Source organism: Podarcis bocagei (assembly GCF_964188305.1).
Source record: "Podarcis bocagei genome assembly, chromosome: 8".
NCBI lineage: Eukaryota > Metazoa > Chordata > Lepidosauria > Squamata > Lacertidae > Podarcis > Podarcis bocagei.
In genome coordinates, this window is record NC_138133.1 from 62782188 (window position 1) to 62794755 (window position 12568).

The 12568-nt window shown below is 45.3% G+C and overlaps 1 protein-coding gene across 1 annotated transcript; it reads right to left on the reverse strand.

Moving 5' to 3' along the window:
- Window positions 1-1906: 1906 nt before the first annotated feature.
- Window positions 1907-12162, reverse strand: LOC308593056 (myelin P2 protein-like). The gene is made up of 4 exons (XM_081205267.1): window positions 11993-12162; window positions 8807-8979; window positions 3224-3325; window positions 1907-2162 (listed from the first exon to the last, which is right to left on the reverse strand). The coding sequence occupies exons 1-4, from the start codon at window positions 12159-12161 to the stop codon at window positions 2112-2114; spliced, it is 495 nt and encodes a 164-aa protein (XP_081061393.1). The 5' UTR covers window position 12162; the 3' UTR covers window positions 1907-2111.
- Between the last annotated feature and the right edge of the window lie 406 nt (window positions 12163-12568).

Consider the following 12568-nt stretch of genomic DNA (forward strand, 5'->3'; position numbering starts at 1 on the left):
CCTTTTTGCGAAAGAAAGGCAAGCCACAGATACAGGGAGAATCTTCTCACAGGGCAGGGTAAGGGGTGGAGTGGGAAATTGAACAGGAAAAAGGGGAATTAATTATTTAAGGGACTAAAGAGGATTAAAAGAAGGGGGAAATAAAGAAATGTAACCAGACAATGAGAAGTTTGCATCACTGTCCTCCAGACAGTCCAAGTGCTCCATGTGATCCGATGTCCACAGCGAAAGAGAAAGAGAAAGCTGTGGACCCTGCTTATATAAGGGGTCTGACCCCACCCCTAAATTGGCAACATCAATTTTGCCCCAGTAACAACTTCTTCCAATCTGCTCCAGCCCATTGCCATCAATGGCCTGGTCACTAACTGGGGGTTTTGTTCGGCCCCATCCGCAACACGTGCTCTCTCTTTTATGAGAACACGCTTTCCATGGTTTTAAGTTTGGTAATGAGTTGTAATTCAGCAGCTTCTCTTTCCAGTCTATTTCTGAAATTCCTTTGTAGTAAAACAGCTACTTTGAGATCTTGTATAGAATGTCCTGGGAGATTGAAGTGTTCTCCTACTGGTTTCTCTGTTTTGTGAGGTGAGTGAGGCTGAGAGACTTCAGAGAAGTGTGACTAGTCCAAGGTCACCCAGCAGCTGCACGTGAAGGAGTGGGGGATTGATTATGGTTCCCCAGTCCACTGCTCTTAACCACTACACCACACTGGCTCTCAGCTGATGTTAAAGTCTTTTTGTCAATGGAACAGTGAGATGGGCCCTTTCCAGCGATCCTACCAAGCTCCATTGCATCTCCTCAAGAGGGTCCCCCATTTCCCTGGAACAGATTTAGTGGACACGGGGGTACAGGGAGGAATTTGCAAGTAATTGCTTCCTTTCCCTTTCCACTAACAGAAGACTTTGCATCAACTGAGCAACACCTTTGGATATAACACTTTATATTAAGTAAATATTTTCCAAACAAGCTGCCTCAAAAGACTCTGTCCTTTCTCCCCTGCTGCCCTATTGGTACTAACTCCCAGAACACCCATGTGATACCATTTCTCTTACTTACTTCCAATCTCTCCTCAAAACCCATCTTTTCTGTTAATACTTTGGCACAACCCCCCAGTTTTAATGACATTCTGTAACTCAAGATTCTTCAAGACATGTGTTTTGTGTGTCATGAGTCCCATGGAGGTGTCATAGCAGGGATGGTCAGATTCTGAGGAGAATGGGAATTGCTCCGGCAGTTGGTACAATGTTTGGTGCTGGCTCTCTTGAGGACATTGTCAGTGTTTTTCTCCGCACTGTGATGTGATGTCTTCATTTATTGATTCAAATTCGGTGGCAAAGTAACAAACCAAACTACATTTTCATTAAATAACATAGTCTTAGTTACAGGTAGGTAGCCGTGTTGGTCTGCCATAGTCAAAACAAAATTTGAAAAATCCTTCCAGTAGCACCTTTGAGACCAACTAAGTTTGTTATTGGTATGAGCTTTCGTGTGCATGTATCTGAAGAAGTGTGCATGCACACAAAAGCTCATACAAATAACAAACTTAGTTGGTCTCTAAGGTGCTGCTGGAAGGATTTTTTAAAATTAAATAATATGTTATGCAGTTCAGGTATGCTTAAATTAATGTGCCTGGCATTCAACAGAATGAAGTGATATTTCTGGGTGGAGGTGAAAAAATAGTTCTAGAAGCTATCTGTATTCTACAATTTATTTTCTAGCCCCAGTTGCAGCCTGAGTAACTGAATAAGCTTTCATTTATTGGCCAGGTGTTTTTTCTCCAGAATTCACCCTATGTATGAGATTTTCTTTCATTTATCTGCCCTCTGGCCTAAGATAATTGATTCTTTTCACACAGAGAGACTCACTTCTGTCTAGCACATTCTATGCAGTAAAATAATACATTCATGGGTCGGATAGCAGTAAGCATTTATTGAATCGCAAATACTTCCACATTTGCTTACACAGCCGTTTCTAAATCTATGTTTACAGCTTAGTTGCTTATAGTAAAATGAATTGAGGGGGGAAAGGGCACGATGTTTAGCTCCACCACTTCCCCACAGAAATAATGTGGATTGGACAAACTAGATTCAGTTGAGTAGGGGCTTGGAGATTCCTCACATCTTCTCATAGACTCTTGTGCAGGTGACACCTTTCATGGTGCATTCCTGAAAAATCAAAAATAACATTGGACATGTGGGTTACGATTGTATAAAGCCTAGTGAAATGACATTACATCAGGAGCGGAGAACCTGTGGTCTTCTAGATATTGCTGAACTACAACTCCCATCAGCCCCAGCAAGCATGCTCAATGGCCAGGGAACATGGTAGATGGAGTTCAGCAACATCTGGAGGGCCACAAGTTTCCCACCCTTGCATTACACTATCAACCAATGCTTGAAGATAATTACACATGGGAAGGAAAAGAGTCCACCTGGGAAAAGCATCTTTATTTTAACACTATCGAAACATCTTGACTAATTATAACTTGCACTATGTGGTGTGGCTAGTACCCAGTTTTTGCTTGTGCATACTTCTCTATCCCACAATTGGCTTTGTACCGATCTTTCATCCCTAGCAGTTACTTGTGGGGCTTGCACACACCTCAAATCGAAACACACACCCCAGCCTTGCATGCAGTCATTTAAAAAATGCTGTTGTAAATACATTACATGCAGTCATGAAATACTTTTAATCCATAATGTGTATGGCAGATGGGAAACAATTTGGTTCCTTGCTTGGCTCCTGATCCCTGAGCACTGGCAGATGGTTATGTGGTGGCAACTACTTGAAAAACTTAAACCTGATTATCTTTAAGCCAAAGCCACATGCACAACCTTGAAACCCCTAACCTTCATCAAGGTTGGCATTTGCATTAAACTGGGCATACAAGTGGAGAAAAACAAGATGAAATCCAGCCATTCTTGAACCATTGCTAAATCTAATTCAAGTGTACTTTCCCCTTAGCTACAAAGTAGTTTCAAAACTGTGTAATCTGTTTTAAACAGGCCCTTGAAGTCTGCCCTTTCTAGAAATTATAACAGTGATTGGAGGCTTGCCATTCAAAACTGGCAAAAATGCCCTTCAAAAATGTTGGGCACAATCCTTCAAATCCCACTATTACAACGAGAAAGCTAATAACATGGTTATAGATTTCTCACTGAAATCAATGTGATTGAAAACTGCCTAGAATGGGTCCTGTATTATGTAATTTAAAACAGTAACTTACCACCACCATTTTCCCATCAACTAGTTTCCTCCTTATTGTTGATTCTTTGCCATTCCACTTCTGCATTTGAACCAATGCACCTTTTTCTAAGGTTACAACAGTCTGGAGAAACAAAGAGAAAAAATTAAAATGTGACTACTTTGTTTATTTTTTTCCTGCAAATATCAAGTCAAAGTTGGGGTGCCATTTACGGGGAGTGGGGCAGCCATGTACATCCTTGTTATTCAAGTAGCATTATATCTCAAGAGCACTTATTTCTTTCTAATAATCATCATAGTAGTAGTAGTAGTAGTAGTAGTAGTAGTAGTAGTAGTTTTATTATATCCTTCTTGTAAATGAGGCTCCTGGTGATCTCTGTCCAAGCAACTGATTGGGCTGACACCTGTTTATGCTTTGCTGAAGCATAAGTTACATAGGTGGAGCCAGGACAGGAACAGGGGAGGTTGAAGGCATCTCTGATTTGAAGGACTGTCTGGTCCAAGTTCACTTTCAAGATAAAGAACCAGAAGAAAGGAAGAAAGGAAAGAAGTTGCTGATCAACAGTTAGTACCTCAAGAGCAGATTGAGTGGGTGCACAGCTCACCTGGTGTCACTTGTTGTCTCAAGAGACAACGGAGTACGTCTCTGGGAGTGAAGTCAGATCACTGCATTAGCAGCATCAAAGTGACTTCCTTGGGGTGCAAGCCTGGGTAGTTGTACAGAGGTCATCATCATTTCTATCTATAGCACATATAGAAACTGTCATCTTGACCATTGGATCCACTCTTGGTCTCATCCACTCAATCTGCTTGAGCCTGTCTTCACATACAGGGGGAAGTCCCTAACTCACTGAGGATTTGAGACCCATTGGCCTTGGCCAGTCAAAGCCATTTCCTGGGGTGTGGCTGCTGTCTCATAGTAACAGCTTCTAGGAGCCACAGGTGAGAGCTGAGTGCAAGGTAGGGATCAAAGGTGGACAAACTACATCAAAAGGAGAATAATGTGCCCCCCCCACTAGAGATACTAGCTGTCTCCTAGCACCCCATACACCCCCACTACAATGAGTGCACTGAATTCCTATTTAAATGTTAGTAATCAAGTTGTATTAAATACTTAGTCACACTTAGAGTAGATGCACTAAAATGAATGAACATAACTAACTTTGGTCTATGATGACGATGACAACTATTTTTATTTTTTAAAAATGTTCTAGAAAGAAGAAATGCCAAGCTGAGTTTACTCTGAGAGAACTGAGTGTTGGACTTCGTAAGCTAACAGTGTTTTGGGGTGCTGGCTGTCTCCTGCAATATCTGATGTGATAGCGGAATACTTTGGTTGTCTGTTGGAGTGTTTGTGTTTCTCCAGTAGTGCTTGACCTGTATATTTGTAAATTGGCAGAACATATTACAAAAAAAAGAGGCCTCCAGTGATCTCTGACAGAGAAGGAAACCTGGGTAAGTGCTGTTCTCCTGGAAGGAACTTTTCATCCCTTGGCCCAGGAAGACTCCCCTGTGTGAGTGCCTGAGGGCCCTGCTCTTGCCACTTACCATCTGGCCTGGGGTGGGGTCTGAAGCCTCAAAAGGACTGCTTGCTGCTTGCTGCCTGCTTCCCAGGAGGTCTCCCCTGTGTGAGTGCCTGAGGGCCCTGCTCTTGCCACTTACCATCTGGCCTGGGGCGGGGCCTGGAGCCTCATAAGGACTTTGTGCTGCTTGCTGCCTGCTGCCCAGGAAGACTCCCCTGTGGTGAGTGCCTGAGGGTCCTGCTCCTGCCACTTACCTGACAGGCCTCACTAGGACAGTTGCTGGAGGAGTGTTTTTAAAAATTTCTTTTGAATTTTTTGTATGTGGGGGGTGGGGGTGGGGTGGATGTTTGGTTGGGCTTGGGGAATTTTTTTGATTTTGTTGTTTTTTGTATTTTTTACAGTTTTTTGTTTGTATTGTTTTATTGGTTTTGTTTGTTTGTTTGTTTGTTTGTTTGTTTAAGGTGTTATTTTGTTCTTAAGGGGAGGGGTCAGGGCTGCCGGGGAGTGGGCCCCAGCCCACAAAATGGCTGGGGCATGTTCCACAGGGGGGGATGCACTGGGACAACCGATCTCAGTGATCACGGGTAGGAGGAGGAGTTACGCTAAGATTAGACCATGTCATTACAGAGGGGGCAGGTTTAGTCATTGTCTGAGGACTATTCCTGCCTCGGGTCTGGTCCTGACTGGATGGATACTAGAATCAGCAAGGGATACCCACATGACCTGAAGGTGTTGCTGTGCAATGCCAGGTCAATGATTCATAAGACCACTGCCATCCATGACTTGATCATGGATGGAGGATTTGACCTGGCATGTGTAACAGAGACTTGGTTGGATGAAGCACATGGGCCTGTCCTTGCCGCTGCTTGTCCACCAGGTTTCTCTTACTCACAGCAACCCAGGTCATGTGGGCGGGGAGGGGGGGTTGCAGTGATTTTTAGGAAGTCATTAGTTTGCACCAGGCGTCCTATTGGGAAGACCCAGTTTTCCGAGTGCATGTTCTGGAAGTTGGGCAATAGGGGTAGTACAGGATTCCTTTTGGTGTACCGACCTCCCCGCTGCACCAAGGATTCCCTGCCCGAGCTGCTTCAGGTCATGGCAGATGTTCTCCTGGAGACACCTAGTTTGGTCGTCCTAGGGGATTTTAACATCCATGCCGACACGACCTTACAAGGGGCCGCTCGGGACTTCGTGGAAAGCATGGCCTCCATGGGGCTGTCCCTGAATAAGTCTGGCCCAACCCATAGCCGCGGACATGCCTTGGACCTGGTGTTTACCTCTATGGATGCTGAAGAAGAAGAAGAAGAGTTTGGATTTGATATCCCGCCTTTCACTCCCCTTCAGGAGTCTCAAAGCGGCTAACATTCTCCTTTCCCTTCCTCCCCCACAACAAACACTCTGTGAGGTGAGTGGGGCTGAGAGACTTCACAGAAGTGTGACTGGCCCAAGGTCACCCAGCAGCTGCATGTGGAGGAGCGGAGACACGAACCCGGTTTCCCAGATTACGTGACTACCGCTCTTAACCACTACACCACACTGGCTCTCTCTGCTGGTGATCTGACACTAAGTAAAAGCGAAACGAAAGAAGTGCCATGGTCAGATCACTTCCTGGTGCAACTGGACTTCTCTGCGACCCATCCCCTCTGCAGGGAGGTGGGACCAATTCGGATGGTCTGCCCCCACCACTTAATGGATCCAAATGGTTTCCAGAGAGTGGTAGAGGATGCTTTATCCCATGTTGATGGCCTTTCAGCTGATTCCCTGGTGGCCCGCTGGAATTTGGAGTTAACCAGGGCTATTGACTGTTTGGCTCCGAAGCGCCCTCTCCGATTGCATGGAGCCCGGACAGCCCCGTGGTTTTCCACGGATCTGAGGGCAATGAAACAATCGTTGAGATGGCTAGAGCGCCGGTGGCGGATAACTCATTCCGAATCTGACTGGACACAGGTTAGAGCTCAACGTCGAGCCTACCAAGTGGCGATAGCAACGGCGAAGAAGAATTTCTTCACCGCCTCTATTGCATCTGCAGAAAACAGCAGCAGGAGACTTTTTCAGGTGGTTCACAATTTAGCGGAACCACCTGCAACATTGGGGCCCAGTACGGGCCACATGTTCTCCTGCAATGATTTTGCAAAGTTTTTTGCAGATAAAATCACTCAGATTCGGGAAGAAGTAGACTCCACCGTGGGAGCAGGGCCGGGGTGGGAGAGTGCTAGAGTCCTGTCTAGTAAAGTTGCGTGGGATCAATTCCAATCTGTTACCTCCGAGGATGTGGACAGGCTGCTTGGACGAGTGAAGCCAACCACCTGTCTCCTGGATCCTTGCCCATCCTGGCTTATAAAAGCTAGCCGGGAAGGACTGGGTGATGGGCTTCGTGGGGTGGTGAATGCTTCCCGCCGTGAGGGAGCCTTCCCAGACCCGCTGAAAGAGGCGGTTATTAAACCGCTTCTTAAAAAACCATCTTTAGATGCGGCCATGATGGCCAACTATCGCCCAGTCTCAAATCTTCCATTCTTGGGCAAGGTGATTGAGCGAGTTGTTGCTGAACAACTCCAGGCACGCCTGGAAGAAGCGGACCATTTGGATCCCTTCCAGTCGGGATTCAGGCCTCATCATGGGACTGAAACTGCCTTGGTCGCACTGGTTGATGATCTCCAGCGGGCTAGGGACAAAAGTGAGAGCTGTTTCCTAGTTCTGTTGGATCTCTCAGTGGCGTTTGATACCATCGACCATAACATCCTTCTGGACCGTCTTGAGGGGCTGGGAGCTGGGGGCACTGTCATACAGTGGTTCCGCTCCTTCCTCCTGGGCTGTGTTCAGAAAGTGGTGGTGGGGGATAAGTGTTCAGACCCCTGGGCTCTCACTTGTGGGGTGCCTCAGGGTTCTGTCCTCTCCCCCATGCTTTTCAACATTTACATGCAGCCGCAGGGAGAGATCATCAGGAGGTTTGGGCTGGGTGTTTATCAGTATGCAGATGATACCCAGCTCTACCTCTCTTTTAAATCAGAACCAGTGAAGGCGGTGAAGGTCCTGTGTGAGTGTCTGGAGGCGGTTGGAGAATGGATGGCGGCTAACAGATTGAGGTTGAATCCTGACAAGACAGAAGTACTGTTTTTGGGGGACAGGAGGCGGGCAGGTGTGGAGGATTCCCTGGTCCTGAATGGGGTAACTGTGCCCCTGAAGGACCAGGTGCGCAGCCTGGGAGTCATTTTGGACTCACAGCTGTCCATGGAGGCACAGGTCAAATCTGTGTCCAGGGCAGCTGTTTACCAGCTCCATCTGGTACGTAGGCTGGGACCCTATCTGCCTGCGGACTGTCTCGCCAGAGTGGTGCATGCTCTGGTTATCTCCCGCTTGGACTACTGCAATGCGCTCTGCGTGAGGCTACCTTTGAAGGTGACTCGGAAACTACAACTAATCCAGAATGCGGCAGCTAGACTGGTGACTGGGGGCGGCCGCCGAAACCATATAACACCGGTCTTGAAAGACCTACATTGGCTCCCAGTACATTTCCGAGCACAATTTAAAGTGTTGGTGCTGACCTTTATAGCCCTAAACGGCCTCGGTCCAGTATACCTGAAGGAGCGTCTCCACCCCCATCATTCTGCCCGGACGCTGAGGTCCAGTGCCGAGGGCCTTCTGGCGGTTCCCTCATTGCGAGAAGCAAAGCTACAGGGAACCAGGCAGAGGGCCTTCTCGGTAGTGGCGCCCGCCCTGTGGAACGCCCTTCCAGCAGATGTCAAAGTGATAAACAACTACCTGACATTCAGAAGACATCTTAAGGCAGGTTCAGGGAAGTTTTTAGCGTGTGATATTTTAGTGTATTTTTGGTTTCTATGGAAGCTGCCCAGAGTGGCTGGGGAGGCCCAGCCAGATGGGCGGGGTATAAATAATAAATTATTATTATTATTATTATTATTATTATTATTATTATTATTATGACTTGGAACAAGTGTAATGTTAACAAGTCCTGCGCTATCTGTATCCCACATATCAAGTTATCTTGGTTTCTGTCAAAACTGAACTGAAGACCTTACAGCACTGTTAAAAGGAAGAAAGTTGAGGTGGAAGCTATCTCTCACCTTTGTTTTCCTGTCATCTGCAGTGGTTTCTTGAAATTCTTGCCCCAACTTGAAAGTGATCTGTGTTTTTTTGAAGGTGCTTTCAGTTCTGATTGTTACTTCATCACCCTTCATGCTGATGATGACTTTGGGTTTGGCCAAGCTGCCAAGTTTTCTTGTGGCCAACCCCACCCCTACAAACCAGATAAAGAACATTATACCCCATTGGGCATTGCATACGTTACACATTCCCCGGCCTCCGAAATACATCTGAAAACTTTAAGTGAAAAAATAATAATAATAATAATAATAATAATAATAATAATAATAATAATAATAAATTTTATTTATATCCCGCCCTCCCCAGCCAAAGCCGGGCTCAGGGCGGCTAACAACAATCAAATAATCAGCCAAATAATCACACAATCTAAAAATATTTCATTATAAAAATTAATTAAATCAAATTGATGGCAACCAATTAAGCAGAATTATGTGCAGGTTGCCAGAGGAGGGAGTCAGGCTGCGCCCTGACCAAAGGCCTGGCGGAACAACTCTGTCTTGCAGGCCCTGCGGAAAGATGTCAGGTCCCGCAGGGCCCTAGTCTCTTTTGACAGAGCATTCCACCAGTTTGGAGCTGCAGCCGAGAAGGCCCTGGCTCTAGTTGAGGCCAGCCTAACCTCTCTGAGGCCTGGGACCTTGAGGATGTTATTATTTGCAGACCGTAGGTTTCTCTGTGGGGCATACCAGGAGAGGCGGTCCCGTAGATACGAGGGTCCTAGGCCGTATAGGGCTTTAAAGGTTAAAACCAGCACCTTAAACCTGATCCTGTACTCCACCGGGAGCCAGTGCAGCTGGTATAATACCGGATGAATGTGCTCTCGCAGCAAAGACCCCATAAGGAGTCTCGCCGCGGCATTCTGCACCCGCTGGAGTTTCTGGGTCAGTCTCAAGGGCAGCCCCACGTAGAGCGAGTTACAATAATCCAGTCTGGAGGTGACCGTCGCATGGATCACAGTGGCTAGGTCAGGACGAGAGAGATAAGGGGCCAACTGCTTAGCTTGGCGGAGAATGTCAGCTGGAGAGAATCACAGTATTAGTGGAGAGTGGTACAATTATTGATTGCCCATGTTCTCCCCAAACTACCGTATTTTTTGCACCATAACACTCACTTTTTTCCTCCTAGAAAGTAAGGGGAAATGTCTGTGCGTGTTATGGAGGGAATGTCTACGGGTGGCGGGGAGGATCTGCTGCAGTCGTGAGCAGAGGATCCATGGTTCCCCTTCCTTCCCTCCTCCGTGGCTCGCTTTGAAACAGCAAAGCGGGAGAAGAGCCGCTGAGTGAGAAGGAGAGGGAGACAGAGAGCCTGCTTGCTTTAAAGGAGCAAAGCGGGAGAGGATAGGAGCTGCTTACACGAGTGTAAGCGGCTCCTGACCGGTTGGCTCCTTTAAAGCAAGCAGGCTCTCTGTCCCTCTTTCCTCCCCACTCAGCTCACTAAATAGCATTATTAGCAGCATCCTTCTCCACACACCCCACGTGTGCTCCTTGTCCCTTGAGTGCTTTTCCTTCCCTCCCCACTTAAAACATGGTTACAAAGCATGGATCCACATGGATCCTCAGGATTTTTGCACTGGGTCACCCTAAATTCACCATCAGATCACATAGCATGTCCATGGCTACATCTTGCACCAAACTGTTGCCTGGGGTCGCAGTGGTGCAAAAACGTGGTTACAAAACATGGATCCACATGGATCCTCAGGATTTTTGCATTGGGCTACTCCAAACTCACTGTCAGATCACATGTCTGTGGCCACAGCATGAACCACAAAAATCATACATCCACTGTTTCGTTTAGAATATTTTTTTCTTGTTTTCCTCCTCTAAAAACTATGTGCGTGTTATGGTCTGGTGCATGTTATAGAGCGAAAAATACGGTATATTTGAATGGGAAGATTATTAGGGATTAGCAAATTAACTTAAAGACAAAGGGGAACATCTGTCAACCACACTGGTGTGTTTAAATGCAAAAGTCAATATGACACAAAATGCAATACTGGATTGAATAGAAGACCAGTGAAGACAGGACTACCTTATATCACATATCCCCTATACACAGAAGCAATTCAGGCATAAATATACAAGACTTGGTTTCTCTTTTGAGTACTCAGTATCTGAAGACTCACATCTGAATATGTGGACTAACTCCATTGATAAATAATGCATTTGAGGTGATATCAAGTGATCTCTGTGTAGTGCTTTTTGGGGGGTCTGTAATAGTTCATTCACAGATACAAATTATCCCTTAATGCTGCAATCTTGCATTCACTTACCAGGGGATAAGTCTTACTGAACTCATTGAACTTCTAAGTAGATGTGTTTAAGATTTCACTGTTAGTGCTGCAGGCATTTCTTGATGAATACATACATATGTATTAATCAGCCCTCCCCCAAAAATCTCCATTTAAGAAATGAAATTTTCATTGTGTATTTTAACTGTTTGAACTGCAACCTGGTAGTGTACTGCTTAACAAATGTACTGATCCTACAACATATCAAGTCACCATTCTTGAAACTATATTAGCATTTTAGGGCAATTCTCTCTTTATACACTACTATACACATTTTTTTTTTTTTGCAAATGATGCATTTTGTATGCTTTTTTCACTAATAAGTTTATAGACACATTGATCAAGCATACACATCTTTGTATGCAGAACACGGCTACGTACTTGCATTACAAAATTCAGTTAAATGTGAATTCTGAAAGATAGCTGTGTTTTTGTTTTCATATTGTTTCGGAAAGTGCAAATTAGGTAGGTTCACCTTTGAATGCAAATGAAACAGAATTTCTTCCCCATCTGTAATTAAAAGAAACAAACCCTAAAAGAATATGGGACACTATATGATATCCAATATTTCTGCGGAAGGAAAACATAATTCATGATACAAAACTGGGCTCTGAAAAACACCAGGCCATCACTAACAGATGCAATTTCACAATATTCAAGACAACAATGAAAGGAAAGGACAGAATCTGAGCATGGTTAGTAAGACAGAAGAAATGAGTAATTTCTCTTGTTCAGCTTCCTTTTCAAGATGCTTAAGAAAAAAGTTTAATGATCTGAGTGAAAAGCAATAGGTACCAAAAGAAGACATCACTGAAATGTACAGCGATGGCAGCAGTATACCAATATCCAAATCAAATCTCACCCAGTTCTTTCATGTAGTCATCAAAGTTTTCACTAGAGACAAGTTTCCAGCTTCCCACAAACTTGTTGCACATTATGCAGGGCTTGCTAGACAGTGTTTCCTCAGAAGAATGGAAGTGACAGGAAGAGTTCTCAGTAGGAGGCAGAAGGATTGTGTGAGCCACACGCATCTCAATGGCATCTTTTTAAGAGAGTCCCAGGATGTGTAGCGTTCAAGGCCACCCAATGCAAAGCGACAACGTCAGAGGCCAAACAATGGGCATTTTGTTCCAAGCAATTCATGCTGGTCCCAAGACTAGCAACATTGCGCCTGCCACCAACTCCTCCACTATTGTCATAAAGCAGAATAGTTAGGACTAGAACGTGATCTTGCTGTTATTATGCTTGAAGGAAGATTCGGCACAAAGCCACTGTGGATAACAATATTTGGTTTTCAGGAGGGTGTTATGGGTATGACTAACAGTTTGCGTGTTTTCAAGAGCAGAGCAGAGGCCTTTTGTTCAAGATGTAGAGAGTTTTGTGCTGGCCACAAGAAATAATTGGGAGTATGAAATGTTCTTTACACAGGGGAGTCGGG